Raw genomic sequence first — 27969 nt, 5'->3', positions numbered from 1 at the left:
ATGGCCGACACTGCCCGACCCCACTTCACCCAGTCCAGAACGTGGTGGGGACTGTCGTGTGGTTACACGCAATTGTAACGGGCAAGTGACACTTTATGATCCCCTAGGGCTTCGTTTGGTAAGAAAGTTACAGTTTAGTAGACAAAGTCAAAAACTGTAATAAAAATTAATGGAGGTAAAAAAAAAAAAGTAAAAGTATTTAATATAAAAAAATAGAGATTTTTTTGCTTCTTGGGAAACAGTGCCCTAAATATCTCTGCTTGTCATTAGACACAGAGTGGTGGAGGGCTTGAACAATATATAGACTTATAGTTAATGATAATTCGTAAATTGTTGTATATGCCTTAAGGTTTGTTTGGTTTTACACAATTTGATATTTAAATTCATCAATTTAAAAAAAAAAAAAACGACACTGAAATTAAATATTTTTTATAATTTTATTTAAAACACACTTTTAATGTGCAAAATCCCAAAAACAAACGAATTCTTCCTAAATTAAGATGTACCGCTCAAGTGCTGATTGGAACCGTTTCTCATTGAAGCTCGCAGTCGCAGACTCTAGAATTTTATTTTAGTTTGGTCATTTTGTAAATCTGTTACTGTACTAATAAATTTTCCCATTTTTTTCTTGGTGTGGTTGTTTTTTTTTCCGTTGTATTAATTGCCCAAAGAAAAAAAAACCAGCAACAATGACTGCAACGCTGTCTCTGGACCACCACTTTTTCCTTATCCTACATGAGCTGCCTCGCTCACACTTTGTACTGTATCATCATCTTCATTTTCAAAACCTTTGGAAAGAAATGATTCTTTCAAATAAAAATAAAATAAGATCCAATCCCCAACGCACCACGAGGCCCGAAATCTCTGCAACAAGCAAAGAAACACCAAAACCCTTCGTCACTATTCACGTATTCCTTCCCCTCCCTTCTCTCCAATTCTACCCTGTTCTATTATAAATTACAGTTGGTACAGTGAAACCGCCGTCGTTCCCACGTCAGCTTTGAAAATGGACGAGACCGGTTCAGACCCGCAGGTCACGTACCTCCACGGTGACCTGGACCTGAAGATCATCGAGGCCCGCCACTTGCCGAACATGGACATCGTGGCACAGCACTTCCGCCACTGTTTCACCGCCTGTGGCACTATCAAAATCCCACACTCCAAAGAAATTTCCGACCATGGTAATCGCGAAGACGACGGCAAGGTCCTCCACCACCGCACAATCGTCACCAGCGATCCGTACGTCAAAGTTTCGGTGCCCCAGGCCACGGTGGCGCGCACACGTGTCATCAAGAACTCTCAGAACCCTAAGTGGAACGAGGTCTTCTATATTCCACTGGCACACCCCGTAATTTATTTGGAATTACAGGTCAAAGATGACGACATTTTCGGCGCAGAGCTCATTGGCACCGTCAATATCCCGGCGCCGAAGATCGCCTCCGGCGAGCACATCTCCGGCTGGTTTGATATCATCGGAACCTCCGGCCAGCCGCCGAAGCCGGGCTCGGCGCTACGGCTCGAGATGCAGTTCACGCCGTTTGAGAAAACCCCTGCTAACCGGCACGGCATAGCGGGCGATCCGGATCACCGGGGCGTGAGGCACACGTACTTCCCGTTGAGGAAGGGTTGCTCGGTGATACCGTACCAGGACGCGCACGCGCGGGACGGGATGCTGCCGGAGATCCAACTGGACGGAGGGAAGGTTTACCGGCAGGAGAAGTGCTGGGAGGACATTTGCCATGCGATCGTGGAGGCTCACCATTTGGTGTACATTGTGGGCTGGTCGATTTACCACAAGGTGAAGCTGATTCGGGAGCCCACGCGCTCGTTGCCGCGTGGTGGGGACTTAACACTCGGTGATTTGCTAAAATACAAGTCCGAAGAGGGCGTGCGGGTTTTGTTGCTAATTTGGGACGATAAGACCTCGCACGACAAGTTCGTGATCAAAACGGTGCGTCTTATGATCCTGCATTGCGTAGTTTGAATTTGTTAAAACTAATTATAATATTTAAAAATTCAGTGCTGGAATTATTAAAGACATGACAATTCATAATCCCTTTAATTATTCAAATTTTAAGTAAAACAAGAACGTGCATTTTTAATAGAATATGTGAGAATCATTTGAAAAAATGCATTTAAGAATGATATGCATTTTGTACACGTATGAGTTGAATTTTTTTTTTTTCAAACCCAGTTTGAATTTGTCTTCATAGAATACTAAGCAGTTTGATAGTTAAAAATATAGATTTTGCAGTCTCAAGCCTACAATTTTCAGAATTTTACTAAGGATAACGACTTCAGAGTACAAGCACAATGGGGTGCAATCTAAATACACATGGAATATATAAGAGGGATTTGGTGTAGGTGTTGTAAAAAAACTACACCACCTATCCTGTAGTTTTTTCAACGGTCTAGATTTAATTATATTATCTCTCTTTCTTATGAAAATTTTAAAATTAAATTTGGACCGTTAAAAGACTAAGTGCTATAGCTTTTTTTCCGCACCTAAACCAAATCCATGAGAGATGTTAGAATATATGGAAAATATATTATATATTTTCCGTATATTCCATAATTAGGTTGATATGGAAATATTCTCTATTTATGGGTTGATTGTAATCATATATTGGGATCGTAATCATATCAATGAGATTTGATTACTATATTTGTATTTATACATTGTCTTATAAATAGGAACATTTGTATTGTAGACAAATCAAGTTAATGAGCACAATGTAGCTCTTAGGGTATTCCGAGTGGTGGACGTAAGTATCTAACACCGAACCACCCCTAAGTTCTTTGTGTTCTTTCTCTCTCTTGCTTCCGCTCATATTTCCGCATCATCATTATTTCAACATGGTATCAGAGCTATTTCAACATAGTATCAGAGACTAGGTTTACTAACAAGTCTCGGCCCAATAGTCCATGAGAGAAACGGGTTGTCACTACTCCGACCCAGGGCCCCATGTGTGAGGGAGAGATTGTTGGGGTTATCCCACATCGGTTGTAGAAAGGGCTGGTGGTCAGTTTATAAGTGAAGGAAAACCTCACCTCTTAAGCTAGCTTTTGGGGTGAGAAAAGTCCAAGACCACCCAACACTGGTATCAAAAAATACATAATATATTTTCCGTATATTCCATAATTAGGTTGATATTGAAATATTCTTTATTTATGAGTTGATTGTAATCATATATTGGGATCGTAATCACATCAATGAGATTTGATTACTATATTTGTATTTAGATATTTATAGGGACCTTTGTATTGTAGACAAATCAAGTTAATGAACACAATGTAGCTCTTAGCAGTATTCCGAGTGGTGAACGTAGGTGTCTAACACCGAACTACCCGTAAATTCCTTGTGCTCATTTTTCAAAAAAAAAAAAAAAAAAAAGTTAGAATATATGGAAAATATATTATATACTTATCAAAAAAAAAAAAATGGAAAATATATTATATATTTTCTATATATTCTAACAAGGGAGATAACCCAATTAGGAAGTATATGGTAAAGTGGTTCAGACTTTGTCATTTTTACCATTATCATTTGTGAATTACTATTAATTTTTCCTTAATTCATTCATTCATTGTATCTGCGAGTTGTTTGCCATCAAAGAAGTAATTTATGAATTGTCCTACTCAAGATACAGCACAAATTATATTGGTGCCCCGGGGGTGGGGGATTGGGGAGAATTGATGTTGCCATGAATGTTTTGCATTGTGTAATCCAGGCATTTGTTTTGTGGAAACTATTAGCCAGGGATGTGTAATATTCAGTTGTAATCTGGAAGTGGCATTGGTTGCAGAATGGAATGATGCTGACGCACGATGAAGAAACCAAGAAGTTTTTCAAGCATTCATCTGTCACTTGTGTGCTGGCACCTCGCTATGCAAGCAGTAAGTCGGGCTATTTCAAGCAGCAGGTGAGCTTTATTTCATTGTCTAGTAAATTTTTCCTGCTACAGTTGCGCACTTGTCTTTTTTTCTTTAATTGTTTTTACAATGGTGTTCCTCTATTTTGAACATGAGTAATGCTATTTAGTAGATTGTTATATGATTGCCATATGACTGGAATAACATGGTAGCCATTGATTTTTTTTTTTTTTTTTTACGAAGTGTTGATTTTGACTGCTACATCATCAAGTTGTATGGCAATCGCCAGTTGTATAACTCTCTATTAAATAACATGACTCTTTGAACATATTTAATTAATTTTACATTTGTTGGTTTAATCATATATTTACATATATTGGGTTTGGAATCCTAGTTTTATCTAATAGCTTAGAATCATATTGAAAGTATCTTTAGGCGAACTTTTTGTATACATCCAGTGTACTTAAGGTATTTCCTCTTTTCTAAAAAGGTTCATTTTTATTTTTTGAAAAAGAAAAAAACTTAGTTTTTGGATTAGTTTTATTGTTTATTTGATTTTAATAATGCCATTTGCTTTCTTTTGAGCTGGACAATTTGCTGGAGTTGCTTATGTAATGGTTCTATACAGGTCATTGGAACCCTTTTTACACACCATCAAAAATGTGTTCTTGTGGACACGCAAGCAAGTGGTAATGATCGTAAGATAACTGCATTTTTAGGAGGGATTGATCTTTGTGATGGTCGCTATGATACACCTGAGCATCGGCTATTTCGTGATCTTGGCACTGTATTTAAGGATGATTTTCACAATCCCACATTTCCTGTAAGTTTTTAGCTAAATGGTTTCTTATGAGCATATTGTCAGGTACTATATTTCCATTCCATCTAGACATCATTTAAATGTTTTCAAGGTTTTCTTGTATCTTTGACCTTAGTTATTAAGTTACAAGGGTTTCTGTACATTTTAATAATTGTAATGGCTTTAGAGCACAAGATGTAAGAATTCTTGAATACAACGTTCAACACCCCCCCGCCCCCCTTCCAACCCTCCTCCCTTTCCAGTTTTCCCTCTCTCTCTCTCTCTCTCTTTCTCTCTCTCTTTCATTATCTTTAGAATGGGGAGAATCTGGCTAGGTGGTTTTCTGTGGGATTCTGACGGTGTCACTGTCCTTTTGTTCTATACAGGGATGCTACAAAAGTAAAGTTGCTATTCATGAGATTTTTCTCTTATTCATAAAGAAAATCCTGATTAGCAGTGTCAACCAATTTTCTCTACTACTTCTTAAGTGCCATTAAGTTTGAGCTGTATTCATGTGGCTTTTCAACAATTTATATTGTAGGCCTCATTCTGGGGATGCAATTTTCAGTTGAATAAATTTGTTCAGACCTATCGCTGGTCTTTCTCTAGAATCAATTGTCAACTTTGTTTGTACCACTTGGGTAAAGTCACATATTTACATGTTAGAATGTCACTGAGAATTTTGTTTCTTATCATAGTTTTAACATAATGCTGCCATAGTAAGCTATGCACTTTATCAGGTGTGAAATCAAAATTTCCTTTATTACAGTGATTTCATAGGCAGCATTCCTGCTTAATTTATATTCTATTTTCTTGCTCAACGGGTGATAATGCTGTAGCAGTTGTTTCTTTTTGACAGTCCTTGTTTTCTCCACATGTTTTCTGTATGCATTAGGCTGGAACTAAAGCTCCAAGGCAACCATGGCATGACTTGCACTGCAAAGTTGATGGGCATGCTGCATATGATGTTCTTATAAACTTTGAGCAGCGTTGGAGGAAATCAACAAAATGGAAAGAATTTGGACTACGTCTCAAAAAAAAGGTTTCCCATTGGAACGATGATGCCTTAATAAAAATAGATCGTATCTCTTGGATACGAAGTCCTCCACCATGGGCTTTAAAGGATGGTACCACACGTGTTCCGGAAGATGATCCCCACTTATGGATTTCCAGTAAACGTGATGATCCTGAAATTTGGCATGTTCAGGTTTGACTTTGCAAGTCTCTTCTTGAGTAAAAGCTCCCTTTATTTTTGCTTTTCATTTTTTTTTTTTTTTTTTTATTTGGGTGGGTGGATGAAAATTTTTCCACGGCCGGTTCAATTGTTCCATTCAATCATTGTGTGTTTATTTTGCTTTTGCAGATATTGAGGTCCATTGACTCGGGGTCACTGAAAGGATTTCCCAAAACCGTTGATGCTGCTATTGCCCAGGTATCTATGATCTACCTTTTTTCTTTCCTTTATACACCTTAATGCTCTCTTTATATAGAAACCCCAATTTGCATTGACAAGATTTTCATTGCCTCTTTGCTGTGACCAAGATCTGGCTTCTCTATATTTGTTGTATGTCATATAATAATTACCTAATTTCAAATTGACGTTCTTCTACTGCAGAACCTTATTTGTGCGAAAAATCTAATAATAGATAAAAGCATTCAAATGGGATACATCCAGGCGATCAGATCTGCTCAACATTTCATATATATTGAAAATCAGTATTTTCTTGGATCATCATATGCGTGGCCATCATATAAATATGCAGGTCAAGATCATAATCTTCCCCGCACTGTTTTATTTGGTTGTCTATACAACATTGTTTCCATTCCTTGGACCAAAATTCTCTTTTTACCGAAGAACCTGTGCTATGGAGTTTTTATGTAAAGTATTATTCTTAAGATCTCAAAATCTGAGCAGTTGATATTTGAGAAGTAGCCTTTACATTTCTGTGTTCAATCTGTTTTCTTGGTGGATCAGATTACACATAATTTATTTATCTTAAATAATTTCATCTACCAGTTCATCCAGACAAAATTGATGCAAATATTGTCAAGATTTGAAACTTATTTAGCCACTGCTACATTTCTACTTAATTTAGCTGTCATGAGGACAGTCTTGATCGTTTTATCTTCATTCTCCCTTAGTATTATTTCTGACTTTTACATTCTGTGACTTTTAATTTATTTTTATGTATTTGGGTAAGAATCATGTGCTAAATACCAAATACCTTGTTTGTTAGCTCGAAAATTTTCTCAAGTTATTGGATTGCATGGTATGAGCAGGAGCTGATAATCTAATCCCAATGGAGTTGGCATTAAAGATTGCTAGTAAAATTAGAGCAAAGGAGAGATTTGCAGTTTATGTTGTTATACCAATGTGGCCTGAGGGTGATCCAAATTCTGCACCTATGCAAGAAATTCTCTTTTGGCAGGTAATATGGTTATCTAATGTCTAAACTATGATAGCTGGCGATGTTGCTTCATGTTTTGGTACTAACAAGATGGCTAAAGATGGCTGTTACTTTCTTACCATGAAAATCAAGAAGAAACAATGAAGTAGTATTTTTCTTTTGGCAACCAAAAGGTTGTTCTTGGCAATTATTGGTTTGGATTCACTGATAACATTTCCAGAAGTTATCATATTCAATTGGATAGAGTGCATTTCATTCATTAGAGTGAGTTCTTGGTTTTAGGTTGTGATATTAGGATGTTCTGGAACCTAAGTCCAAAAAGTGTATAATGTGGATAATAACAACAGCAACAACATTATTTATACCTAGCTTCTGCACATTTCCTCTTCACAGAGCCAAACGATGCAAATGATGTATGATATAGTTGCAAAGGAACTGAAAGCGATGCAGCTTGTGGACTCTCATCCTCAACATTACCTCAATTTCTATTGTCTTGGTAACCGGGAAGATTTTTCCGAGGAAAGCTTGAGTGATAATGCTGATAAGGTAATTGTTCTAATGAAAATCTCTTTTGTGCTGTTCGAAACTATCATGACATAGAGTAAATAGTTGGTCCTTAACTTCCACTGCCAAGAAATTCTTTTATTTGTCACACCCACTGTGACAGTGGATACACTTTCAGTATTTTTGCATCTTAAATGTGGTGTACCTAACATTTTCAAGGCTTTCCATCTTTGTCAATCAACACCTATGTAAGATAAATTTTAGTACTTTCAGCTATGAGATATTAATCCAACATCAACAAAAACCATGCTGTAATTATCTTTGTTATCAACATGTTAGCAGTGCCTGTGAAACACCAATATCTGTTTAAATTAAGGCCTATAGCAAACTGTGGAATTCTATTCTCAGCTGGATGATCACCGACATAATTTAAATGCTTTTATCTGAGGGAACAGTTAACAAAGAACTCTCCTTTCTTATTTTTCTTTTGCACCTATCAATGAAGGCATTCTCTGGTCTGAAAAGCACAGAAAGGAAATGGGTGTCTTTAGTTTTTCTGGTTGGCCAGGCCTCCAACCGTGCAAATTCTTGAGGCAATTTTGTCTAGTTGCATTGGGTGCTGTGGTTATCTTCATTTCTGCATGAAGGTTTATAGAACTTATCCCTTTTCATGGGTCTCTGCCAGTATGCTGAATGGTTCTTGTTCTATTTTATTTCTACAGGGCTAAATAATTGCGGAATTATTGCTAAGTTTTCTTTTTTTTACAATATTCTGACAATGAAAAGGCCGGTGCATTTTATTGATCTCTACGTCCAACTTCTCTTAGCTGTAGGTATTAAATTGCATGCAATAGAACTTATTTGTAAATGGCTTTAGAAATTTTTTGTCATAGTATTTGCCATTTTACTTTTTGTGCTCAAATGTTTGTGTGTGATATTTAAACTTTTTTTTAAAACGAACTTTGATACAGAAGTTCCCAGAATTTTGAAATCTTACATCCTTATGTCTGTGATATCAACTTGTCATGGAAATATGGCATTTTATATTTTTCAAGAAATTAATTCTTCCGGAGTTGGTTATAATCAAAATTTTCTTTCAGATCTCGAGTGCACAAAAGTTTAAGCGGTTTATGATCTATGTACATGCCAAGGGAATGATAGTAGATGATGAGTACGTAATTCTGGGATCTGCCAATATTAACCAGAGATCCATGGCTGGTACAAAGGACACAGAGATAGCTATGGGTGCATATCAGCCCCATCACACTTGGGCTGCAAGGAAGAAACAACCACACGGCCAGGTGTGTATAGTTTTTCTTGTTTGGGATTTCTTGTTTTTCCAAACTTTTCATTTTGGGGCTTTGGAGGCTGTTACAGAAAACGAGAAAGAGTGAAATGATGTATTTCACATTTGATGCTTACCCCGCCCAAAAAAAAAAAAAAAAAAAGAGAAATAAGCTCTATTTATTTATTTTTTTTCCTCTTTCTTTCTTTGGGTGGTCAGCAGCAAATCATATAGGCTGGTGATGTGACAAAAATACCAAAAAAAAGCGACCCCAACCAAAAAGAAAAAGTAGATGCGTCTTCTCTCTTTTCTTTTCTTTGGTTTGGTTGGGTAGTGGCGGTGGAGAGAGAAAACATGGTGTTTGAGCATCTCAAAGATTAGATCGTGTCTAGGGTATGGCCTCCCACTCTCCATTAGCATTGGCCATTGTCTTTGGTCATCGGATCTAATACGATAAACATTGTACTTGTTGCGTTGTAAATAACACGTTCAGCAAGAATTGGCTTTCATTGTAAAACACTCGAGATGAGAGAAAAGTTGCAATGTGTCCCTTGTGAATGCAAAACTTAAAATAATCGCCTAGATTCTCTCACAAGCATTCCATTGCCCCTTTGGATGTGATTGGTAATGTCGTTTGAAATATATTTGCATGCGCAGGTCTACGGATACAGAATGTCACTGTGGGCTGAGCATCTTGCATCAGTGGAAAAACTTTTCAAGGAGCCAGAGAGTTTGGAATGTGTACTGAGAGTGAATGAGATTGCAGATGAGAATTGGAAGAGATATACTGATGAGACTTTTAGACTATTGCACGGCCACCTTCTTAAGTATCCTATTCAGGTAGATGTTGATGGGACGGTCGGCCCCCTGCCCGGACACGAGAATTTCCCAGATATAGGTGGAAGAGTACTTGGAGCTCATTCCATCAAGCTTCCTGATACTCTAACTACATAATCTCCTCCCATGTCGTGGATGGTAGTGAAGAATGGCAGTGACATATTCACAGGGCTTTTAGGTTGTTCAATTGAAGGGGTCAAAGTTTGTTCTCACCCTCTCTCTACCCCCCTTCACTGTATGTTTGTAATGTTGTACAAATGCACGAACATGGTGAGAAGGTTGAAATGTTGTGAATATTTATTCATGTACAAATCATAACACTTGGAGAGGCTCTTTTGAGAATGGTGGCTTTTCTTTTATTCTTTCCAAAATTTCTCAAGATAGTGTTTTTTTTCGAAGTTTTGGACAATGCAACCTTAATGATAGATTAGAGAGGACATTGCAAAAAGGGTGGTAGTTATTGGGGGGTAAAAGCATCATCTAAAAGGAAGTAACAAACAAAACCGATTTTTTATTTTTTTTAAAGTATGCAACAATTCATTGAAATGCGAAACTGACACAACCCTCATACACAATGTATACAAGAGAGCATAGTGTGGGTGCGGTGATCAAGAACATACTCGCAGTGTTCGCTGAAGTAGACAGGGCTTGAGCCACAAATATTCCACGGAGCCTGGCTGAGGATTCTCTCAAGATGAGCCTGAAGAGGAACAGAAAAGAATTAAGTTTTTGGGTTCTGATTCTTCAATGGTAAGGGGTTTAGCGAGTGGCCCTAGCCCACCCAAGTGTTGAGACGTTTGTCACTATGATTTTGCCTAGCATCTTCAGTAGCATAGGTAAAAGAGCAATATTAATTAGCTGCGTTTAATTATTATTGTTGTTTTTTTTTAGCTCTAAAAGAGTAATTTATCATTAGTTAGAATAGTTACATTGTTATAATAAATAGTAATTTTTTGTAGCACACTACATAAATAAAATATTATTTACCTTTTTTTTTGTTTATTGTTTTTTTATTTTTTTCTTTTCACCCAACGGCAATAATATAATAAAAAAATAAAAAATAATAATATTTTAAGACAAATAAAAAATAGAATAAAAAATTTGTTAAGAGTGTGAAGTGAAAAAGTAATATAGCAGGTAAAGGTCAAATACCTGATGTTGTGCAGAGCAATTACAATTTATCTGGGCATGGTTGCGTTGGTTTCAGGTTGGATAGACGCGTCAATATCCCATGCAAAGGCTTCAGTTTGGGACGTTAGGCTTTCAAGGTCTTGAGAGGGATTTGCCATGGTGGTTCTCAGCGTAGGTCTTGAAGGGAGGTGAGGAGAATACTGAGGATGCAGGAACGGAGAAGCAAAGGTTAACAGAAGGAAGAAGTATACGGGAAAGTGGAACAGAGAGTTCTTGGGAGAGCATATCTTCATCTTCAGAGCCTTGCAAAAGAAATGATTCTTTCAAATAATAATCAAATGAGATCCCCAATCCCAAATCTCTGCAAAAAGCAAAGAATCACCAAAAGCCTTCGTCACCATTCACGTATTCCTTCCTCTCCCTTCACTCCAATTCTCTGCTGTTCTATTATAAATTACAGTTGGTACAGTGATGAGTGAACCGCCGTCGTTCCCACATCAGCTTCGAAAATGGCCGAGTCCGGTTCGGACCCGCAGGTCAACCTCCACGGTGACCTGGACCTGAAGATCATCGGGGCCCAAAACTTGCCCAACATGGACATCGTGGCACAGCACCTCCGCCACTGCTTCACCGCCTGTGGCACTATCAAAATCCGACACTCCAAAGAAGAATCCGACGGTGGTGATCGCGAAGGCGATCGCAAGGTTCACAACCACCGCAATATCGTCACCAGCGATCCGTACGTCAAAGTTTCGGTGCCCCAGGCCACGGTGGCGCGCACACGTGTGATGCATAACTCTCAGAACCCTACGTGGAACGAGTGCTTCTATATTCCACTGGCACACCCCGTAACTTATTTGGAATTCGAGGTCAAAGATGACGACATTTTCGGCTCAGAGCTTATCGGCACCGTCAAAATCCCGGCGCAGAAGATCGCCACCGGCGCGCTCATCTCCGACGCGTTTGATATCATCGGATCCACCGGCAAGCCGCCGAAGCCGGGCTCGAAACTCCTGCTCAAGATGCAGTTCACGCCGTTTGAGAAAACCCCGGCTAACCGGCACGGCATAGCTGGCGATCCGGAGCAACGGGGCGTGAGGCACACATACTTCCCTTTGAGGAGAGGTTGCTCGGTGATACCGTACCAGGACGCGCACGTGCGGGACGGGACGCTACCGGAGATCGAACTGGACGGAGGGAAGGTTTACCGGCAGGAGAAGTGCTGGGAGGACATTTGCCATGCGATCGTGGAGGCTCACCATTTGGTGTACATTGTGGGCTGGTCGATTTACCACAAGGTGAAGCTGGTTCGGGAGCATACGCGCCGGTTGCCGCGTGGTGGGGACTTGACGCTCGGTGAGTTGCTCAAGTACAAGTCCGAAGAAGGCCTGCGGGTTTTGTTGCTAATTTGGGACGATAAGACCTCCCACGACAAGTTCGTGCTCAAAACGGTGTGTCTTATGACCTGCATTGCGTAGTATGAATTTGTTAAAAATAAATTGTTAATATTTGAAGAATTTAGTGATGGAATTGTTAAAGACAAGAGAATTCATAATCCCTATAATTACTCAAATTTTAAGTAAAACAAGAACTTGCATTTTTAATAGAACATGTGAGAAGCATTTTAAAAGATAGAAGTATTAAACTTGTAAAATTTTTTCCCCAAAAGTTGTTTGCTAAATTATGTGTCACAATTTTATGAAATTTATTATTTTGAAAAATGTATAGATAATTCATTGAGGCCAGCCCGCCGGCGAAGCTGGAGTATTATCCGATTCGTGTGAAAGGGGTACTTTCCATGAGTAAGAGGTTTATCCGACAGGCGTGGTACACAAAATGGGCCTGCCTTGCCTTGGAGGGGTTTTTCATCATCAAAAAAAAAAAAAAAACTACAACACATCCTATAATTTTTTCAATGGTCCATATTTAATTAATTCTATTCTCTTTATATTTCTTACGAAAAACTTGAAATTAAATTTGGATCATTAGAAAAAATACAAAATAGCCCAAATAGGTGCTATAGTTTTTGTAGAGCACCTAAACCAAAATCCATGAGGGAGATAACCAAATTAGGAAGCACAATGCTAAAATGGTTCAGACTTTTGTCATTTTTAATATTTATCATTTGTGAATTACTCTTATTTTGTCCTTAATTCATTGTATCTGCGAGTTGTTTACTATCAAAGAAGTAATTTATGAATTATCCAATTCAAGATAATGGTTTTTCTGTTTACATAATACAACACAAATTATATTGGGGCCCTGGGTGGGTGTTTGGGGAGAAATTGATGTTGCCATGAATATTTTGCTTTGTGTAATCCAGGCATTTGTTTTGTGGAAACTATTAGCCGGGGATGTGTAATTTTCAGTTGTAATCTGGAAGTGGCATTGGTTGCAGAATGGACTGATGCAGACGCACGATGAAGAGACCAAGAAGTTTTTCAAGCATTCATCTGTCACTTGTGTGCTGGCACCTCGCTATGCAAGCAGCAAGATGGGCTATTTCAAGCAGCAGGTGAGCTTTATTCCATTGTGTAGTAAATTTTTCCTGCTATAGTTGGGCAATTGTCTCTTTTTTTTTTTTTTCTTATTCTTTTTTTTTTTTCTTTAATTGTTTTTACAATAGTGTTCTTCCATTGTAAACACGAGTAATGTTATTTAGTAAATTGTTATACGTTTTCCATACAACTCAAATGATATGGTAGTGAAAATCAGCTCTTAATTTTTTATTTTTTCTACAATGGTTGATTTTGACTGTTACATCATCAAGTTGTATAGCAGTCATATAACAGTCTACTAAATAGCATGACTCTTCGAACATATTTAATTAATTTTACATTTGCTGGTTTAATCATATATTTACAGATAGTGGGTTTGGAATCCTAGTTTTATCTAATAGCTTGGAATCATATTGAAAGTATCTTTAGGCGAACTTTTTGTATACATCCCGTGTACTAAGGGTATCTCCTCTTTTCTAAAAAATTTCATTTTTAGTTTTTGAAAAAGAAAAAAGCTTAGTTTTAGGATTAGTTTTATTGTTTATTTGATTTTAATAATACCATTTGCTTTCTTTTGAGCTGGACAATTTGCTGGAGTTGCTTATGTAATGGTTCTATACAGGTCGTTGGAACCCTTTTTACACACCATCAAAAATGTGTTATTGTGGACACACAAGCAAGTGGTAATGATCGTAAGATAACTGCATTTTTAGGAGGGATTGATCTTTGTGATGGTCGCTATGATACACCTGAGCATCGACTATTTCGTGATCTTGACACTGTATTTGAGGATGATTATCACAATCCCACATTTCCTGTAAGTTTTTAGCTAAATGGTCTTCTGAGCATATTTTAAGGTACTATCTAGACATCATTTAAATGTTTTCAGGGTTTTCTAGTATCTATGACCTTAGTGATTAAGTTACAAGGGCATGTGTACCTTTTTATAATTGTAATGGCTTTAGAGCAAAAGATGATTAGTAAGAATTCCTGAATACAACGTTCAAACCACCCCCCCTCCCTCTCTCCAGTTTTCCCTTTCTCTCTCTCTCTCTCTACCATAATGGTTTGCCTTGTACTAATTCAGGGTAGGAATGATGTTGCTAGCGGTTCTCCATGTGGTCCTATGACCATAAGGCCTTTGAAACCCCTGACATGTAATACAATGCAACTTTAGCATTTTCTTTAGACTGTGGGGAATCTGGCTAGGTTGTTTTCTGTGGGATTGTGACAGTGTCACTGTCCTTTCGTTCTCCCATTCTCATTTATACAGGGATGCTACAAAAGGAAAGTTGCTATTCATGAGTTTTTTCTCTTATTCATAAAGAAAATATTGATAAGCAGCATCTACCAATTTTCTCTAGTACTTGATTCTTAAGTGCCCTTAAGTTTGAGTTGTATTCATGTGACTTATCAACAATATTTATTGAAGGCCTCATTCTGGGGATACAATTTTCGGTTGAATAAATTTTATGCAGATGCATTCAGGCTTTGTTATAGACCTATTGCTGGTCTTTCTCTATAATCAATTGTCAACTTTGTTTGTACCTCTTGGGGAAAGTCACATATTTACATGTTAGTATGTCACTAAGAATTTTGTTTCTTATCATAGTTTTAACATAATGCTGCCATAGTAAGCTATGCACTTTATCAAGTGTGAAATCAAAATTTCCTTTATTACAGTGATTTCGTAGGCTGCATTCCTGCTTAATTTTCTATTCTATTTTCTTGCTCTACTGGTGATAATGCTGTAGCAGTTGTTTCTTTTTGACTGTCCCTGTTTTCTCCCCATGTTTTCTGTATGAATTAGGCTGGAACTAAAGCTCCAAGGCAACCATGGCATGACTTGCACTGCAAAGTTGATGGGCCTGCTGCATATGATGTTCTTATAAACTTTGAACAGCGTTGGAGGAAAGCAACGAAATGGACAGAATTTGGACTACGTCTCAAAAGGGTTTCCCATTGGCACGACGATGCCTTAATAAAAATAGATCGGATCTCTTGGATACGAAGTCCTCCCCCATGGGCTTCAAAGGATGGTACCACATGTGTTCCGCAAGATGATCCCAACTTATGGATATCCCGTAAAAGTAATGATCCTGAAATTTGGCATGTTCAGGTTGGACTTTGCAAGTCTCTTCTTGAGTAAAAGCTCCCCTTATCTTTTGCTTTTGCTTTTCTTTTTTTATTTGGGGGTTATGAAAATTTCCTCGTTTGGTTCAATTGTTCCATTCAATCCTTGTGTGTTTATTTTGCTTTGTCAGATTTTGAGGTCCATTGACTCAGGGTCACTGAAAGGATTTCCCAAAACAGTTGATGCTGCTTTTGCCCAGGTATATATGATCTACATACACCTTCTTCTCTCTTTACATAGAAACCCCAATTTGCATTGACAAGATTTTCATTGCCTCTTTGTTGTGACCAAGATCTGACTTCTCTATATTTGTTGTACATCATATAATAATTACCTAATTTCAAATTGACGTTCTTCTACTGCAGAACCTTATTTGTGCGAAAAATCTGGTAATAGATAAAAGCATTCAAACAGGATACATCCAGGCGATCAGATCTGCTCAACATTTCATATATATTGAAAATCAGTATTTTCTTGGATCATCATATGCGTGGCCATCATATAAATATGCAGGTCAAGATCATAATCTTCCCCGCACTGTTTTATTTGGTTGTCTATACAACATTGTTTCCATTCCTTGGACCAAAATTCTCTTTTTACCGAAGAATCACTGCAATGGAGTTTTTATGTAAAGTATTATTCCTAAGATCTCAAAATGTGAGAAGTTCATATTTGAGAAGTAGCCTCTACGCTTCTGTGTTCAATCTGTTTTCTTGGTGTATCAGATTACACATATAATTTATCTATCTTAAATAATTTCATCTACTAGTTCATCCACACAAAATTGATGCAAATATTGTCAAGATTTGAAACTTATTTTTAGTCACTGCTACATTTCTACTTAATTTAGCCACCATGAGGACAGTCTTGATCGTTCTATCTGCATTCTCCCTTAGTATGCTGTGACTTGTAATTTCTTTTTATGTATTTGGGTAAGAATGACGTTCTAAATACCAAATACCTTCCTCGTTTGTTGGCTCGAAAATTTTCTGAAGTTATTGGATTGCATGGTATGGGCAGGGGCTGATAATCTAATCCCAATGGAGTTGGCATTAAAGATTGCTAGTAAAATTAGAGCAAAGGAGAGATTTTCAGTGTATATTGTCATACCAATGTGGCCTGAGGGTGATCCAAATTCTGCAGCTATGCAAGAAATTCTCTTTTGGCAGGTAATATGGTTATCTAATGCCTAAACTATGTTAGCTGGAGATGTTGCTTCATGTTTTGGTACTAACGAGATGGCTAAAGATGGCTGTTACTTTCTTACAATGAAGGTCAAGAAGAAACAATGAAGTAGTATTTTTCTTTTGGCAACCAAAAGGTTGTTCTTGCCAATTATTGGTTTGGATTCACTAATAACAATTCCAGAAGTTATCATATTCAATTGGATAGAGTGCATTTTATTCATTAGAGTGAGTTCTTGGTTTTAGGTTGTGTTATTAGGATGTTCTGGAACCTAAGTCCAAAAAGTGTATAATGTGGATAATAACAACAGTAACAACATTATTTATACCTAGCTTCTGCACATTTCCTCTTCGCAGAGCCAAACAATGCAAATGATGTATGATATAGTTGCAAAGGAACTGAAAGTGATGCAGCTTGTGAACTCTGATCCTCAACATTACCTCAATTTCTATTGTCTTGGTAACCGGGAAGATTTTTCCGAGGAAAGCTTGAGTGATAATGCTGATAAGGTAATTGTTCTAATGAAAATCTCTTTTGTGCTGTTCGAAACTATCATGACATAGAGTAAATAGTTGATCCTTAACTTCTACTGCCAAGAAATTCTTTTATTTGTCACATCCACTGTGACAGTGGATACACTTTCAGTATTTTTGCATCTTAAATGTGGTGTACGTAACATTTTTTTCAGTACTTTCAGCTATGAGATATTAATCCAACATCAACAAAAACCATGCTGTAATTATCTTTGTTATCAACATGTTAGCAGTGCCTGTGAAACACCAATATGGCCTATAGCAAAATGTGGAATTCTATTCTCAGCTGGATGATCACCGACATAATTTAAATGTGTTTATCTGAGGGAACAGTTAACAAAGAACTCTCCTTTCTTATTTTTCTTTTGCACCTGTCAATGAAGGCATTCTCTAGTCTGAAAAGCACAGAAAGGAGATGGGTGTCTTTAGTTTTTCTGATTGGCCAGGCCTCCAACCCTTCAAATTCTTGAGACAATTTTGTCTAGTTGCATTGGGTGCTGTGGTTATCTTAATTTCTTCATCAAGGTTTATAAAACTTATCCCTTTTCATGGGTCTCTACTAGTATGTTGAATGGTTCTTGTTCTATTTTATTTCTACAGGGCTAAATAATTGCGGAATTATTGCTAAGTTTTCTTTTTTTACAATATTCTGACAATGAAAAAGGCCGGTGCATTTTATTGATCTCTACGTCCAACTTCTCTTAGTTGTTGGTATTAAATTGCATGCAATAGAACTTATTTGTAAATGGCTTTAGAATTTTTTTGTCATAGTATTTGCCATTTTACTTTTTTTGCTCAGATGTTTCTGTGTGATATTTAAACTATTTTTTTTTTTTAAAAAAAGAACTATGATACAGAAGTTCCCAGAATTTTGAAATCTTACATCCTTATGTCTGTGTTATCAACTTGTCGCTGAAATATGGCATTTTATATTTTTCAAGAAATTAATTCTTCCGGAGTTGGTCATAATCAAAATTTTCTTTCAGGTCTCGAGTGCGCAAAAGTTTAAGCGGTTTATGATTTATGTACACGCCAAGGGAATGATAGTAGATGATGAGTATGTAATTCTGGGATCTGCCAATATTAACCAGAGATCCATGGCTGGTACAAAGGACACAGAAATAGCTATGGGTGCATATCAGCCCCATCACACTTGGGCTGCAAGGAAGAAACAACCACACGGTCAGGTGTGTATATCTATTCTTGTTTTTCCAAACTTTTCATTTTGGGGCTTTGGAGGATGTTACAGAAAACAATGAGAATGATGTGTTTCACATAAGATGCTTAACACCAACCCCCTCCCCCAAACAAGAAAAAAGAAGCTCTATTTTTTCGCTCTTTCTTTCTTTGGGTGGTCAGCAGCCAAAACATTTAGGCTGGTGATGTGACAAAAATAACAAAAAAACCGACACTGAAATCATGTAGTTTACATTAGATGCTAATCAGACCCCAACCAAAAAAAAAAAAAAGAGTAGATGCTTCTTCTTCTCTCTTTTCTTTTCTTTGGTTGGGTAGTGGGGGTAGAGTGAGAGAACATGGTGTTTGAGCATCTCAAAGATTAGATCCGTGTCAAGGGTATGGCCTCCCACTTCATTAGCATTGGCCATTGTCTTTGGTGATCAGATCTAATACGGTAAACATTGTACTTGTGGCATTGTAAATAACACGTTCAACAAGAATTGACTTCCATTGTAAAACACTCAGAGAGAAAAGTTGCAGTGTGTCCCTTGTGAATGAAAACTTAAAAGTAATCGCCTAGATTCTCTCATAAGCATTCCATTGTCCCTTTGGATGTGGTTGGTAATGTTGTTTGAAATATATATGCATGCGCAGGTCTACGGATACAGAATGTCACTGTGGGCTGAGCATCTTGCGTCAATGGATACACTTTTCAAGGAGCCGGAGAGTTTGGAATGTGTAATGAGAGTGAATGAGATTGCCGAAGATAACTGGAAGAGATATACAGATGAGACTTTTAGATCATTGCAGGGCCATCTTCTCAAGTATCCTATTAAGGTAGATCCCAATGGGATGGTCGGCCCCCTGCCCGGATATGAGAATTTCCCAGACATAGGTGGAAGAGTACTTGGAGCTCATTCCATCAAGCTTCCTGATACTCTAACTACATAATCTCCTCCCATTGTTGTGTTCATACACGCTTGGTAATGAAGAATGGCAGTGACATGTTCCCATGCCTTTTAGGTTGTTCAACTGAAGGGATCAGAGTTTGTTCTCACCCTCTCTCTGTCCCCCTTCACTGTATGTTTGTAATGTTATACAAATGCACGAACATGGTGAGAAGGTTGAAATGTTGTGAATATTTATTCATGTACAAATGTATGATTTGTGTCTTGTCGCTTGGAGAGGTTCTCCGGCTATTATGAGAATGGTGGCTTTTCTTTTATTCTTTCCAAAATTTGTTATTTCATTTGCTCTGCGTAGTTTTCAAATTTTGAATGACAAACAATACTGCAGAGCTCTTAACCTCTTATGGTCTCAACACAAATTGAGAAAATAAATGCTACCTATTTTGGTTCTCTTTGTCTGCAAAATATAAGATTTGGGTTCTCTTTTTGCAATGTCTGTTTTAAGTTTTGCAATATCCCCTCAATCTGTCATTAGGGTTCAAATGTTCCCTTTCTATTATTTAAAATAACAAAAATACCCTTTATAAGATAAAAATTAACTCTTTCCAATTTTTATTTTATTTTTTGGTGAGTATTTTTCTCATTTTTGGCCCGCAGAAGGAGATACAGGAGGGATGAAGAATAAGAATAAAGGTTTTTTTTTTTTTTTTTCTAAATTAGATTGAAGGAAATTATAATAACTCGGTCTTTAAATTATGTGATTTTCATATGCAATTTTAATATGAGTTGACATTTGTTCTTCAATATGTTAGAGCAAGTGATTTTAAAATGTATATATGTTTAATAGACTGATGTGAATTATTTTTTTTCAATTCTATTTAACTTGAAATCAATATTCAATTTAAAGATTTTTCCTTCAACTCAAATTTTTTCTTTAAAAAAAAAAAAAAAAAAAACTTTATTTAAATAATAAATTATGACTGACGATAATTGAACATCTCGTTTCACTGTCCTTAAGAGGTAGCTCAATTAGTTGGAACTATACCTAATGGAACGGAGATCATTAGTTTGAATCTTTTCTATTATGTGGAGATGTACTAAAAAAGAGAAAAAAAAAATAAAAAAAAAAACATATTTTTCCACTAGAATCAACCGTATCGTATCGGTCCTCCAATATAATATTATTATTACATTTCGTACAAAGTCCCAAAAGAAACAAATCAGACCGCGACTTTGCGATTCGCGTGAAAGCTCAGTCTCCCAAAACCCTAAATATTCGATCTTCTTCCCTCTAGGGTTCGTCGTCTCTTGGAGAAAATGGCAAGCTCCTCTCTATCACTGTGTTCCATTTTCATTGTTATTTGATTGACAACCATTTGTGATATCATATTCGGTTTTGATTGTTGTTACAGGCCGATTCTCCTCGCAAAAGGTAAACCCTAAAATCTTACCCGAGTTTGCGTTATCATACACGGTACATTAGGGATTTTCGGATTCGTCAGATTGGACTTTCTTGTTCCTAGTTATATGAATTTTAAGAACTTGAATTATAGTTTTTGAATTACTCACGGGGAAACCCTAGATATATGTGTGTCTGGTTTCATAGGGATTAGCTTATGTGATATTTTGGGAACACTTATGCTGTGTTTGGAATTTCGGAGCTCTGATAAGCTGTTGCTTGTTTAACTTGCATAAAATCCAAACCTTTATGCTATTTTTGGGAACTTAGTCCTAGATGCTTGGCAAGGAAACAATCCAATTGTGAAATTTTAGTTTGATACACAGGGTTGCTAGTTCCGCACCACCATCCAAGTTTTGGTTTAATTTTTTTTGATAACCGGGGCTCTAGTCAGGACACCATGTAAATTACTCTCTCCACACGGTTTAGGTAAAGCTAGGGCTTTTGCCCGTGGGTGTAGCCCAAAGGAATTGTTTGCACTCAAAGACGGTTGAACCTTAGACTTGATACTTCATAAGGTACCCGGGTGACTTGCCACTTGAGCCAACCCATTGGGGTTGAGTTTAATTTTCAAGAATGAAAACATTTGTGGTCATGGTGTACTGGCACCATAATATGGTTGTGTGCATATGACGTATAATATCTATTTGCATTTAAGAGATTTAATTCTATTAACAAACATACTTTGTGCCAGACCACCAATTAGTTGAGGAACAATTTGTGGGGCCAGCCCCCATGACTTGGGAATTAGGGTTTTGAGTTGAGTATATAAGTTTGCACTACTTTGTGACTTGTGGAAGGAACCATCTAGTAATCTTGAGCTTTATGACAAGCATGTTTCAAAATTTTGCAATGAACTCTCTAATATTTGCACTTCTATTGGTGTATTTTCAATCTTTCATTTTAAGTATAATTTTAAATGTAGATTTGACTTTGGAAGGTGACATAATTCAGAGACCATAAAGTTTATAATATTTAGTCTTTTATTACTCTTTTTCTACAAGCTTGGGTAAAAGATATGGGCAAAATGGGCAAAATGGGCAATGTGGAGTTGAAGTATTATGATATGGAGCAGGCTTTGTCTGAGCTGTTTGGAATATAAACATGGGAATAACTCAATATAGATAACACGAGAGGTTTGTAGGGCATATAGGATGTATAATCTTATGAAGATTGGCATCATGGAAATAAGTACATCACTCTTTTATAACCAGCTTATATTTTAACTGGACCTGTATTATGAAGTTCTTAAATTCCTTTTGTCGTGATTTTGATGCCCTAATCCACCAGGTATTCGCAGTCCCCTTCCCCTATTAGAGCTCAGTCCAGGTCCCGATCTAGATCTAGACCCAGATCCAGATCCAGGTCTTGGTCTAGACCTAGGTCTAGGTCCAGATCTAGATCCTGGTCCAGGCCAAGGCCCAGATCCCGGTCCAGAAGTCGTGGCAGGTTTGTTGTCTCTCCAGCTATGTTCTCATTAGTATGTCAGGCTTGTAAAAATAATATTTTTATGTAGCCTCTGTCATGTCTGACTTTGATACTTGTGTGTTTGTGTCTGTTCTTCATGGGTGGCTGGTGTTTCTGGTTTAGGTCGAGGTCCAGAAGTCATGGCAGGTAGGTTCTAATATTTGTTTTATTTATATATTTTATTTGTTTTATTTTATTAGTATTTCTGCTTCTAACATGATTCTTATGTAAATCTTTCTTCCATGTCAAATCCTGATGCTTATGCTTGCTTTCTTTACATGGAGGTCTAATTTTTGAAAACGTGGCAGGACTGAGATTGTAAACCCTGGGGATACCCTTTATGTAACTGGCCTCTCCCAAAGGGTCACAGAGAGGGACCTTGAAGAGCACTTCTCTAAGGAGGGAAAGGTTGGTTTCTTATTTGTAGTCAAAAGTTCATGGCAGTTAGTCAGTTACCCCTTAATTTTTATCTTGTTACTGTAAATACTCCTGGTTAATTGATGCAAGTTCTCTAAATCTATTCTCTGCATCTGCTTGTAAGCTTGTTACAGTACCAAACTTGACCATAATGTAATTTTTCATCTATAGTCACTGCTACTTTTTCCTCCCCAAATTTCAGGTAGCTTCCTGTTTTCTTGTGGTGGAGCCTCGTACGCGTATCTCACGTGGTTTTGCTTTTGTTACGATGGAAAATGTTGACGATGCCAACCGTTGCGTTAAATATCTCAACCAATCAGTTCTTGAAGGTCGTTATATAACTGTAGAAAAGGTAATGTGATTGTTCTTTAAGTGGTAAGCAACTGGCAAATTTGATTAGTTTTCTTTCTTCTTGACTTGGAGGTTTTCTGGTTATATTCAGAACACATTGCGTCATCTATGTTGGCAGCAATCAATCAAAGATGATGAGTTCATCCATGTCAACTTTAGTGAAACAGCTTGATCAGTGGCAAGCTTAAACAGCTTATCAAATGCGTCTGATCAACTTAACATAGCAACTATATTGTCCAACAACTATACAACCTCAGCATTCACTTTCAACTCTCAACTAATCAACGGACATTATCAACCACTTTCTAATCAGGCTTTTATGGTATCTCATACCTGACATTCATTTCATGGAGACTAGTGATGTATACCTGGATGTCCTGTGCTTTCTTTGGTAGCCAGTTTTCTTAATGAAGGTTTTTATTTTTTATTTAAAAAAAAAAAAAACTATTTTTTATAGACTACAATATGTAAAAATGATGTCTCATTGTTTAAGTCCTATTTTATGTTATACTTAACAAAAAAAAAAAAAAAGAAAAAAGAAAAAGAAGACATATTTTATGTGATGCGTGATTTGTTGAAGTTTAATTTGCATCATGGAACTTCAAAGAATTGAGGTGATCTATTTATCTTTCAGTCACGGAGGAAACGAGCAAGAACTCCTACACCAGGACACTATCTTGGGCTGAAAAATACCAGAGACTATGGTAAGTTTAGTAAGTATTTATTTGTAAACATGGATTTATTCTCTCTCGCCTTTTCCCATAAGCATAAAATGGACCTACTTATTTAGTGGTTTTAGAGGCATGTTAACAATATTCACTCCAATTTGATTGTTGCATTGGTGAAAGGCCCTCGTGGCGACCGTGGCGACCGTGGTGACCGTGGTAGATATCGTGGACGTGATGACTATGGGTATCGTAGATCTCCAAGGCGCTCACCGTATCGAGGGGTTCGTGATTATTCTCCAAGACACTCACCACCCCATGGTGGAAGATCAAGAAGGGACAGGTCCAGGTCGGTTCCTTATTCTCCTAGCCCAGAAAGGAAATATGCTCGTGGTTCTAGATGATGCTTTTAGGTTTTGGTGTCCTCTGTGGAAGGGAGACTTGGAAGTTTGTGAACTAGTTATGGTATTGTAATGATCTTTGGTTTGCACTGAACATAGGCAGATACTCATGTTTGGTTGGAAGGCATGTGGTCTTTTCCTTGTTTTGGATCTCGTTATAATCTGCAGTAGTTGTGTTTTCCGCGGAACCCTTGTAGAAGTCATTTCCTCTCAAATAGTAGGTTTGTTGTTTTTGATTGATGACTTGATTTGTATGGCTTAACCCAACACAATCTACATTGCTGCATAAATTGGAAATATCGGAAATGTGGGTTTTTATTTTTATTTTTCAAGCGTTTTTCTTTAAACAATATGTATAGATCGATAATTCTAGATCATATTGTAAGAGTGCAGTGTTGCTTAGCCCTGAGCCTTAATTTATTGAAGACGCCTAAAACCAACTTATGAGGTATGTTTGGCATATTGGAATGATGATTATTTGGGAATAACGGAATGACTAATTATATTTATTCATTTGATGACAACATAAGAGTGACAATTTTTTTTTATTTTAACTGGTATGGACTTGATATTAACAAAAAATTTTAAAATACTTATAAAATAACATAGGAATGACACCTAGTCGATGTCATCCCCAACCTCTGCGTGATGGTAGTCAAACCACCAAATCTATATGACAAGTTGGGGGTGGTTACAACCACCTCCGGAGGTTTAGATGGGTTGACAATACCCGTCCATCAATGCGAAAGACCAAAATGATGAATGAGTTTTTTGGAGATATTTTTAAAGAGTACATATATTTCTCATTATAGGGAAAAAGCTATTCCTTAAGGGCCTAAGGCACATTTGGTATGCAAAACAAACCCCTAAAATGGAATGACTATTCTTATGAAATAGTTATTTTTATTATTTAGTTGCACACAATTTTTGAGAATAACTATTCTCCTACAAAGAGGAATAATTATTTATCTAAAAAATTAGATGAATAGCTTTTCGTAGGGTAACATAATGACATAATGTGTTTTCCAAAAAATTAACCTTTTTTTTTTTTTTTTTGAAAAAAATCTGCTTTCATTTCATATAAAATTGAGAAAACATCTAGAGCCCAAAGACTCTAAACATGAATAGCAAGTTGCTCTAGAGTAACAATATCAAAAATGCACGATGGGACTTTTTCCATCCAAATATTATCAACAATATTTATCACAGCTACCTGTGCAAGTTCATGAGCTGCCGAATTGGCTGCTCTCTTCACTTGACCAATAATCCAACTCCTTAGCAAATTGAGAACCAATCTCGTGTCTCCCATTATTTGCCCATAAGTACTCCATTGAATACCAGAATCTCATATTACATAAACCACTTGCATTGAGTCACCTTCAAGATCTATGTCCTGGATGCTCAAGTCCCTATTGAACTCATCCGCAAGTAAGGCACTCATTGCTTCCGCCACAACCAGTTCTTGCACAGAATGGATGGTCTTACTTGAAGCTACATGAACCAGACTCATGTGATCCCTCACTATTATTCCAACACCAAATATTCTCTTAGATGAATTTATAGCCACATCCCAATTAACCTCGTACTTCCCAAAAAGAGGAGTTTTCCACGTTACAGGTATCTCCTTTCCTAGATCACTGAAATTCTTCCCTTGAGCTTGCATAAACTATAACAGGGAGGCCTCCCCTTCTTGAACAATACGGTTAGGATGAGTAAAATCCCCCCCCATGCAGCACCTCATTACGTCTAGTCCAACGTGCTATAATACCTTCAAAAACATCACAAAATGCCAATCCTGCAACATTGCTTTTTTGGAGTCTTCTCCCACATTTTTATCTAATACTATATATATCACATTTTTATCTAATAATATTAATGTGACAATTTCAATTAACCCTATAGTGTTTTTTTTTTTTTTTTTTAAAAAAAAAAGACTTATCCAATGGTTGATTGGCTATCATGTCAGCATTATAGGATAAAAATTTGCATTACTCTTTCTTTTCTTTTTTTTTGTTCAAACCCAAAGAAAAAAAAAAAATCCTTATCTTGTTCTATGGCAAGTCCCAAACTTTAAAATTGCCCACTTCCTATATTTGTTGCTTTACTATTCCTCTCTAAATCCCTCACAATGGGCCCAAATCACTGACGGCCTAGTTCTTGAAGACAAAAGAGTCCACGCGAGAGCATCCACCTGGCCTTAAATACTGCGCTACAGTGATAACCGAACCAAATCCGAAAATCAATCAACTCTGCTCGGCTCCCAGCTCCCTCCATTGCCACGCACCATGTCACCCTCCTCATCTCTTCTTCTAAACCCCCAAACCCCTCCCAAACTCTTCCCTCTCTTCCCCACACACCTACCTCCCCTTTCCCTCTCATGCCCCAAATCTACGATAAAGTTCCGTTGTAAACTCCACTCCCATCCACTCTCTCTTCCCTCCCTCCAAAACGACGACGTCGAGGACATCGTCATTGGCGACTGCCTCGTCTTCGAAGAAGGCGCATTCGAGGACCCCTTACTCCAACAAGACGTTGTTTCTGAGACCCCCATTCCCGCTAAGCCAAACAAACACAAGCACAAGAAACCCATCCCGGAAATCGAGCCCGAGAACCTAATCCCGGACCAGTGGCACCAAATCCAGGCGGAGATCAACATCACCAAGAAAGAACGGCGCAGGATCGCTCAAAAATTGGAGTTCGGCAGCAAAGTGGAGAAGAGGAAGAAGGGATACGAGCCCATTAGGAACGTGAATTTGAAGGAGTATTTGGAGTTGAAACAGGCCAAGTTGGCGCAGGTAAAGCCGCTCGTGCTCGATAACCCGTCGCGGTTTCCGGTAAAGGAGGATAAAGAAGGTGAAGTGAACGCGTCGAGTCAGCGAGTGGTGCCCAAGAACCCCAGGTGGGCAGTGTACGGTAGGGGCTTGGAGGACGTGACGGAGTTCTTCAACAGTGGGAATTACGAGCCCGGTGAAAATAAAGCCTCTGAAGGTAGGAAGTTTTCTTATGCTTTTTGTGAAAATAAGGCCTCTGAAGGTGGATTTGCTAAGCTAGTAGAATAAGCTATGGAGATTACTGCAGGAGTAGGAAGGGGTAGCTAATTTTTTCGGTTTTCAACTTAAGGCACCGTTTGGTATCAGATAGAAGTTAATAATATTTGGGTGTCTGCATTTTGTGCACATTAATTTGTCTTTCAATTTCTCAGTTCATTGGTATGTAATTTATTCTTCAGTGCACAGAACTTTCTTTTCGTCTGGTTCTGTTGAGATTTTGACGAAGATAATTCTCGTAGTCATTGTTGCCATCAATACTTATCTTTTACACTTGAATGAATAGGCCGTCGTAAGTTGTTTACTAAGGAGGAAAAGTTTCTGCTGACTAGGAAGAAACCTGATGTGGCAGCTGCTACCTCTGTAAGTTTCACATGGACCTTGACCATTGGATTGTAATTCTGTTTCTTTTGATTTTCTTTCAGCTTTTTCGGCGTTCTTGTATGGTTTTTGGTTTAAGAAACTAGTTGCTGATCCTCACAGCCTTCCTGGATTTTTGGGTCTAAATGAGTAGTTATCTCGGTTGCAATTTTTGAAAATTGGACGCCTGAAATGGTTTTCTCCACACACTTTCGTAATTCCCTGATTAGTGACTCAACATTTGGTTCAATCCTTTTCAGGAAAAGTGGCTACCTTTGCATACTCTTGCTGCATCAGGAGAGTTCTACCTCATGGATGTTTTATTGAAGCATAATGTTGATATCAATGCTGCAGATAAGGTATAGAAAACAAGCACTTGTGATATGGGGCGCTAAAGTGCTTGGAAGCTCTAATTGCTGCTTTTCTGCTCTTAATCTGGGCCTTGGAATTTATTTCCTTTCCAGGATGGTTGGACTGCTCTTCACAAAGCAATAATTGGAAAAAAGCAGGCTATTACAAACTATCTTT

The 27969-nt window shown here is 37.6% G+C and overlaps 4 protein-coding genes across 4 annotated transcripts; all 4 read left to right on the top strand.

The window, feature by feature from the left end:
• Nucleotides 1-749: 749 nt before the first annotated feature.
• LOC132170268 (phospholipase D delta) lies at nt 750-10065 on the top strand. Its single transcript, XM_059581185.1, has 10 exons — nt 750-1951; nt 3807-3923; nt 4502-4696; nt 5568-5879; nt 6036-6104; nt 6288-6435; nt 6953-7101; nt 7474-7626; nt 8685-8885; nt 9527-10065. Exons 1-10 carry the CDS (start codon nt 1007-1009, stop codon nt 9821-9823), a joined length of 2586 nt encoding a protein of 861 aa, XP_059437168.1. The 5' UTR covers nt 750-1006; the 3' UTR covers nt 9824-10065.
• A 1274-nt stretch (nt 10066-11339) lies between these two features.
• LOC132170269 (phospholipase D delta-like) lies at nt 11340-19594 on the top strand. The gene is made up of 10 exons (XM_059581186.1): nt 11340-12288; nt 13236-13352; nt 13958-14152; nt 15146-15454; nt 15600-15668; nt 15835-15982; nt 16490-16638; nt 17011-17163; nt 18174-18374; nt 19021-19594. Exons 1-10 carry the CDS (start codon nt 11347-11349, stop codon nt 19315-19317), a joined length of 2580 nt encoding a protein of 859 aa, XP_059437169.1. The 5' UTR covers nt 11340-11346; the 3' UTR covers nt 19318-19594.
• An 892-nt stretch (nt 19595-20486) lies between these two features.
• Nucleotides 20487-24358, top strand: LOC132171120 (serine/arginine-rich splicing factor SR45a). Its single transcript, XM_059582349.1, has 8 exons — nt 20487-20594; nt 20687-20706; nt 22024-22182; nt 22324-22347; nt 22509-22608; nt 22820-22969; nt 23603-23672; nt 23817-24358. Exons 1-8 carry the CDS (start codon nt 20592-20594, stop codon nt 24035-24037), a joined length of 747 nt encoding a protein of 248 aa, XP_059438332.1. The 5' UTR covers nt 20487-20591; the 3' UTR covers nt 24038-24358.
• A 1923-nt stretch (nt 24359-26281) lies between these two features.
• LOC132173045 (ankyrin repeat domain-containing protein, chloroplastic-like) lies at nt 26282-27968 on the top strand (the record flags this gene model as incomplete). Its single annotated transcript, XM_059584603.1, has 4 exons — nt 26282-27022; nt 27368-27444; nt 27702-27800; nt 27906-27968. Coding segments are annotated over exons 1-4 (942 nt in total), but the record flags the coding sequence as incomplete, so codon positions are not given.
• Nucleotide 27969: the final 1 nt, after the last annotated feature.

This window comes from Corylus avellana, chromosome ca2 (assembly GCF_901000735.1).
Source record: "Corylus avellana chromosome ca2, CavTom2PMs-1.0".
NCBI lineage: Eukaryota > Viridiplantae > Streptophyta > Magnoliopsida > Fagales > Betulaceae > Corylus > Corylus avellana.
This window is presented reverse-complemented; position numbering and strand designations above follow the sequence as displayed.

Bases quoted from the DNA above. Each gene is read 5' to 3' on its own strand.
- LOC132170269 (XM_059581186.1), top strand. From the start codon at position 11,347: ATGGCCGAGTCCGGTTCGGACCCGCAGGTCAACCTCCACGGTGACCTG. The intron at 12,289-13,235 runs GTGTGTCTTATG...CATTGGTTGCAG, and splicing joins ACAAGTTCGTGCTCAAAACG to AATGGACTGATGCAGACGCA. The intron at 15,669-15,834 runs GTATATATGATC...CTTCTACTGCAG, and splicing joins TTGATGCTGCTTTTGCCCAG to AACCTTATTTGTGCGAAAAA.
- LOC132171120 (XM_059582349.1), top strand. The intron at 22,348-22,508 runs GTAGGTTCTAAT...AAAACGTGGCAG, and splicing joins AGGTCCAGAAGTCATGGCAG to GACTGAGATTGTAAACCCTG. The intron at 23,673-23,816 runs GTAAGTTTAGTA...CATTGGTGAAAG, and splicing joins GAAAAATACCAGAGACTATG to GCCCTCGTGGCGACCGTGGC.
- LOC132170268 (XM_059581185.1), top strand. From the start codon at position 1,007: ATGGACGAGACCGGTTCAGACCCGCAGGTCACGTACCTCCACGGTGAC. The intron at 5,880-6,035 runs GTTTGACTTTGC...TTGCTTTTGCAG, and splicing joins CTGAAATTTGGCATGTTCAG to ATATTGAGGTCCATTGACTC. The intron at 7,102-7,473 runs GTAATATGGTTA...TCCTCTTCACAG, and splicing joins AAGAAATTCTCTTTTGGCAG to AGCCAAACGATGCAAATGAT.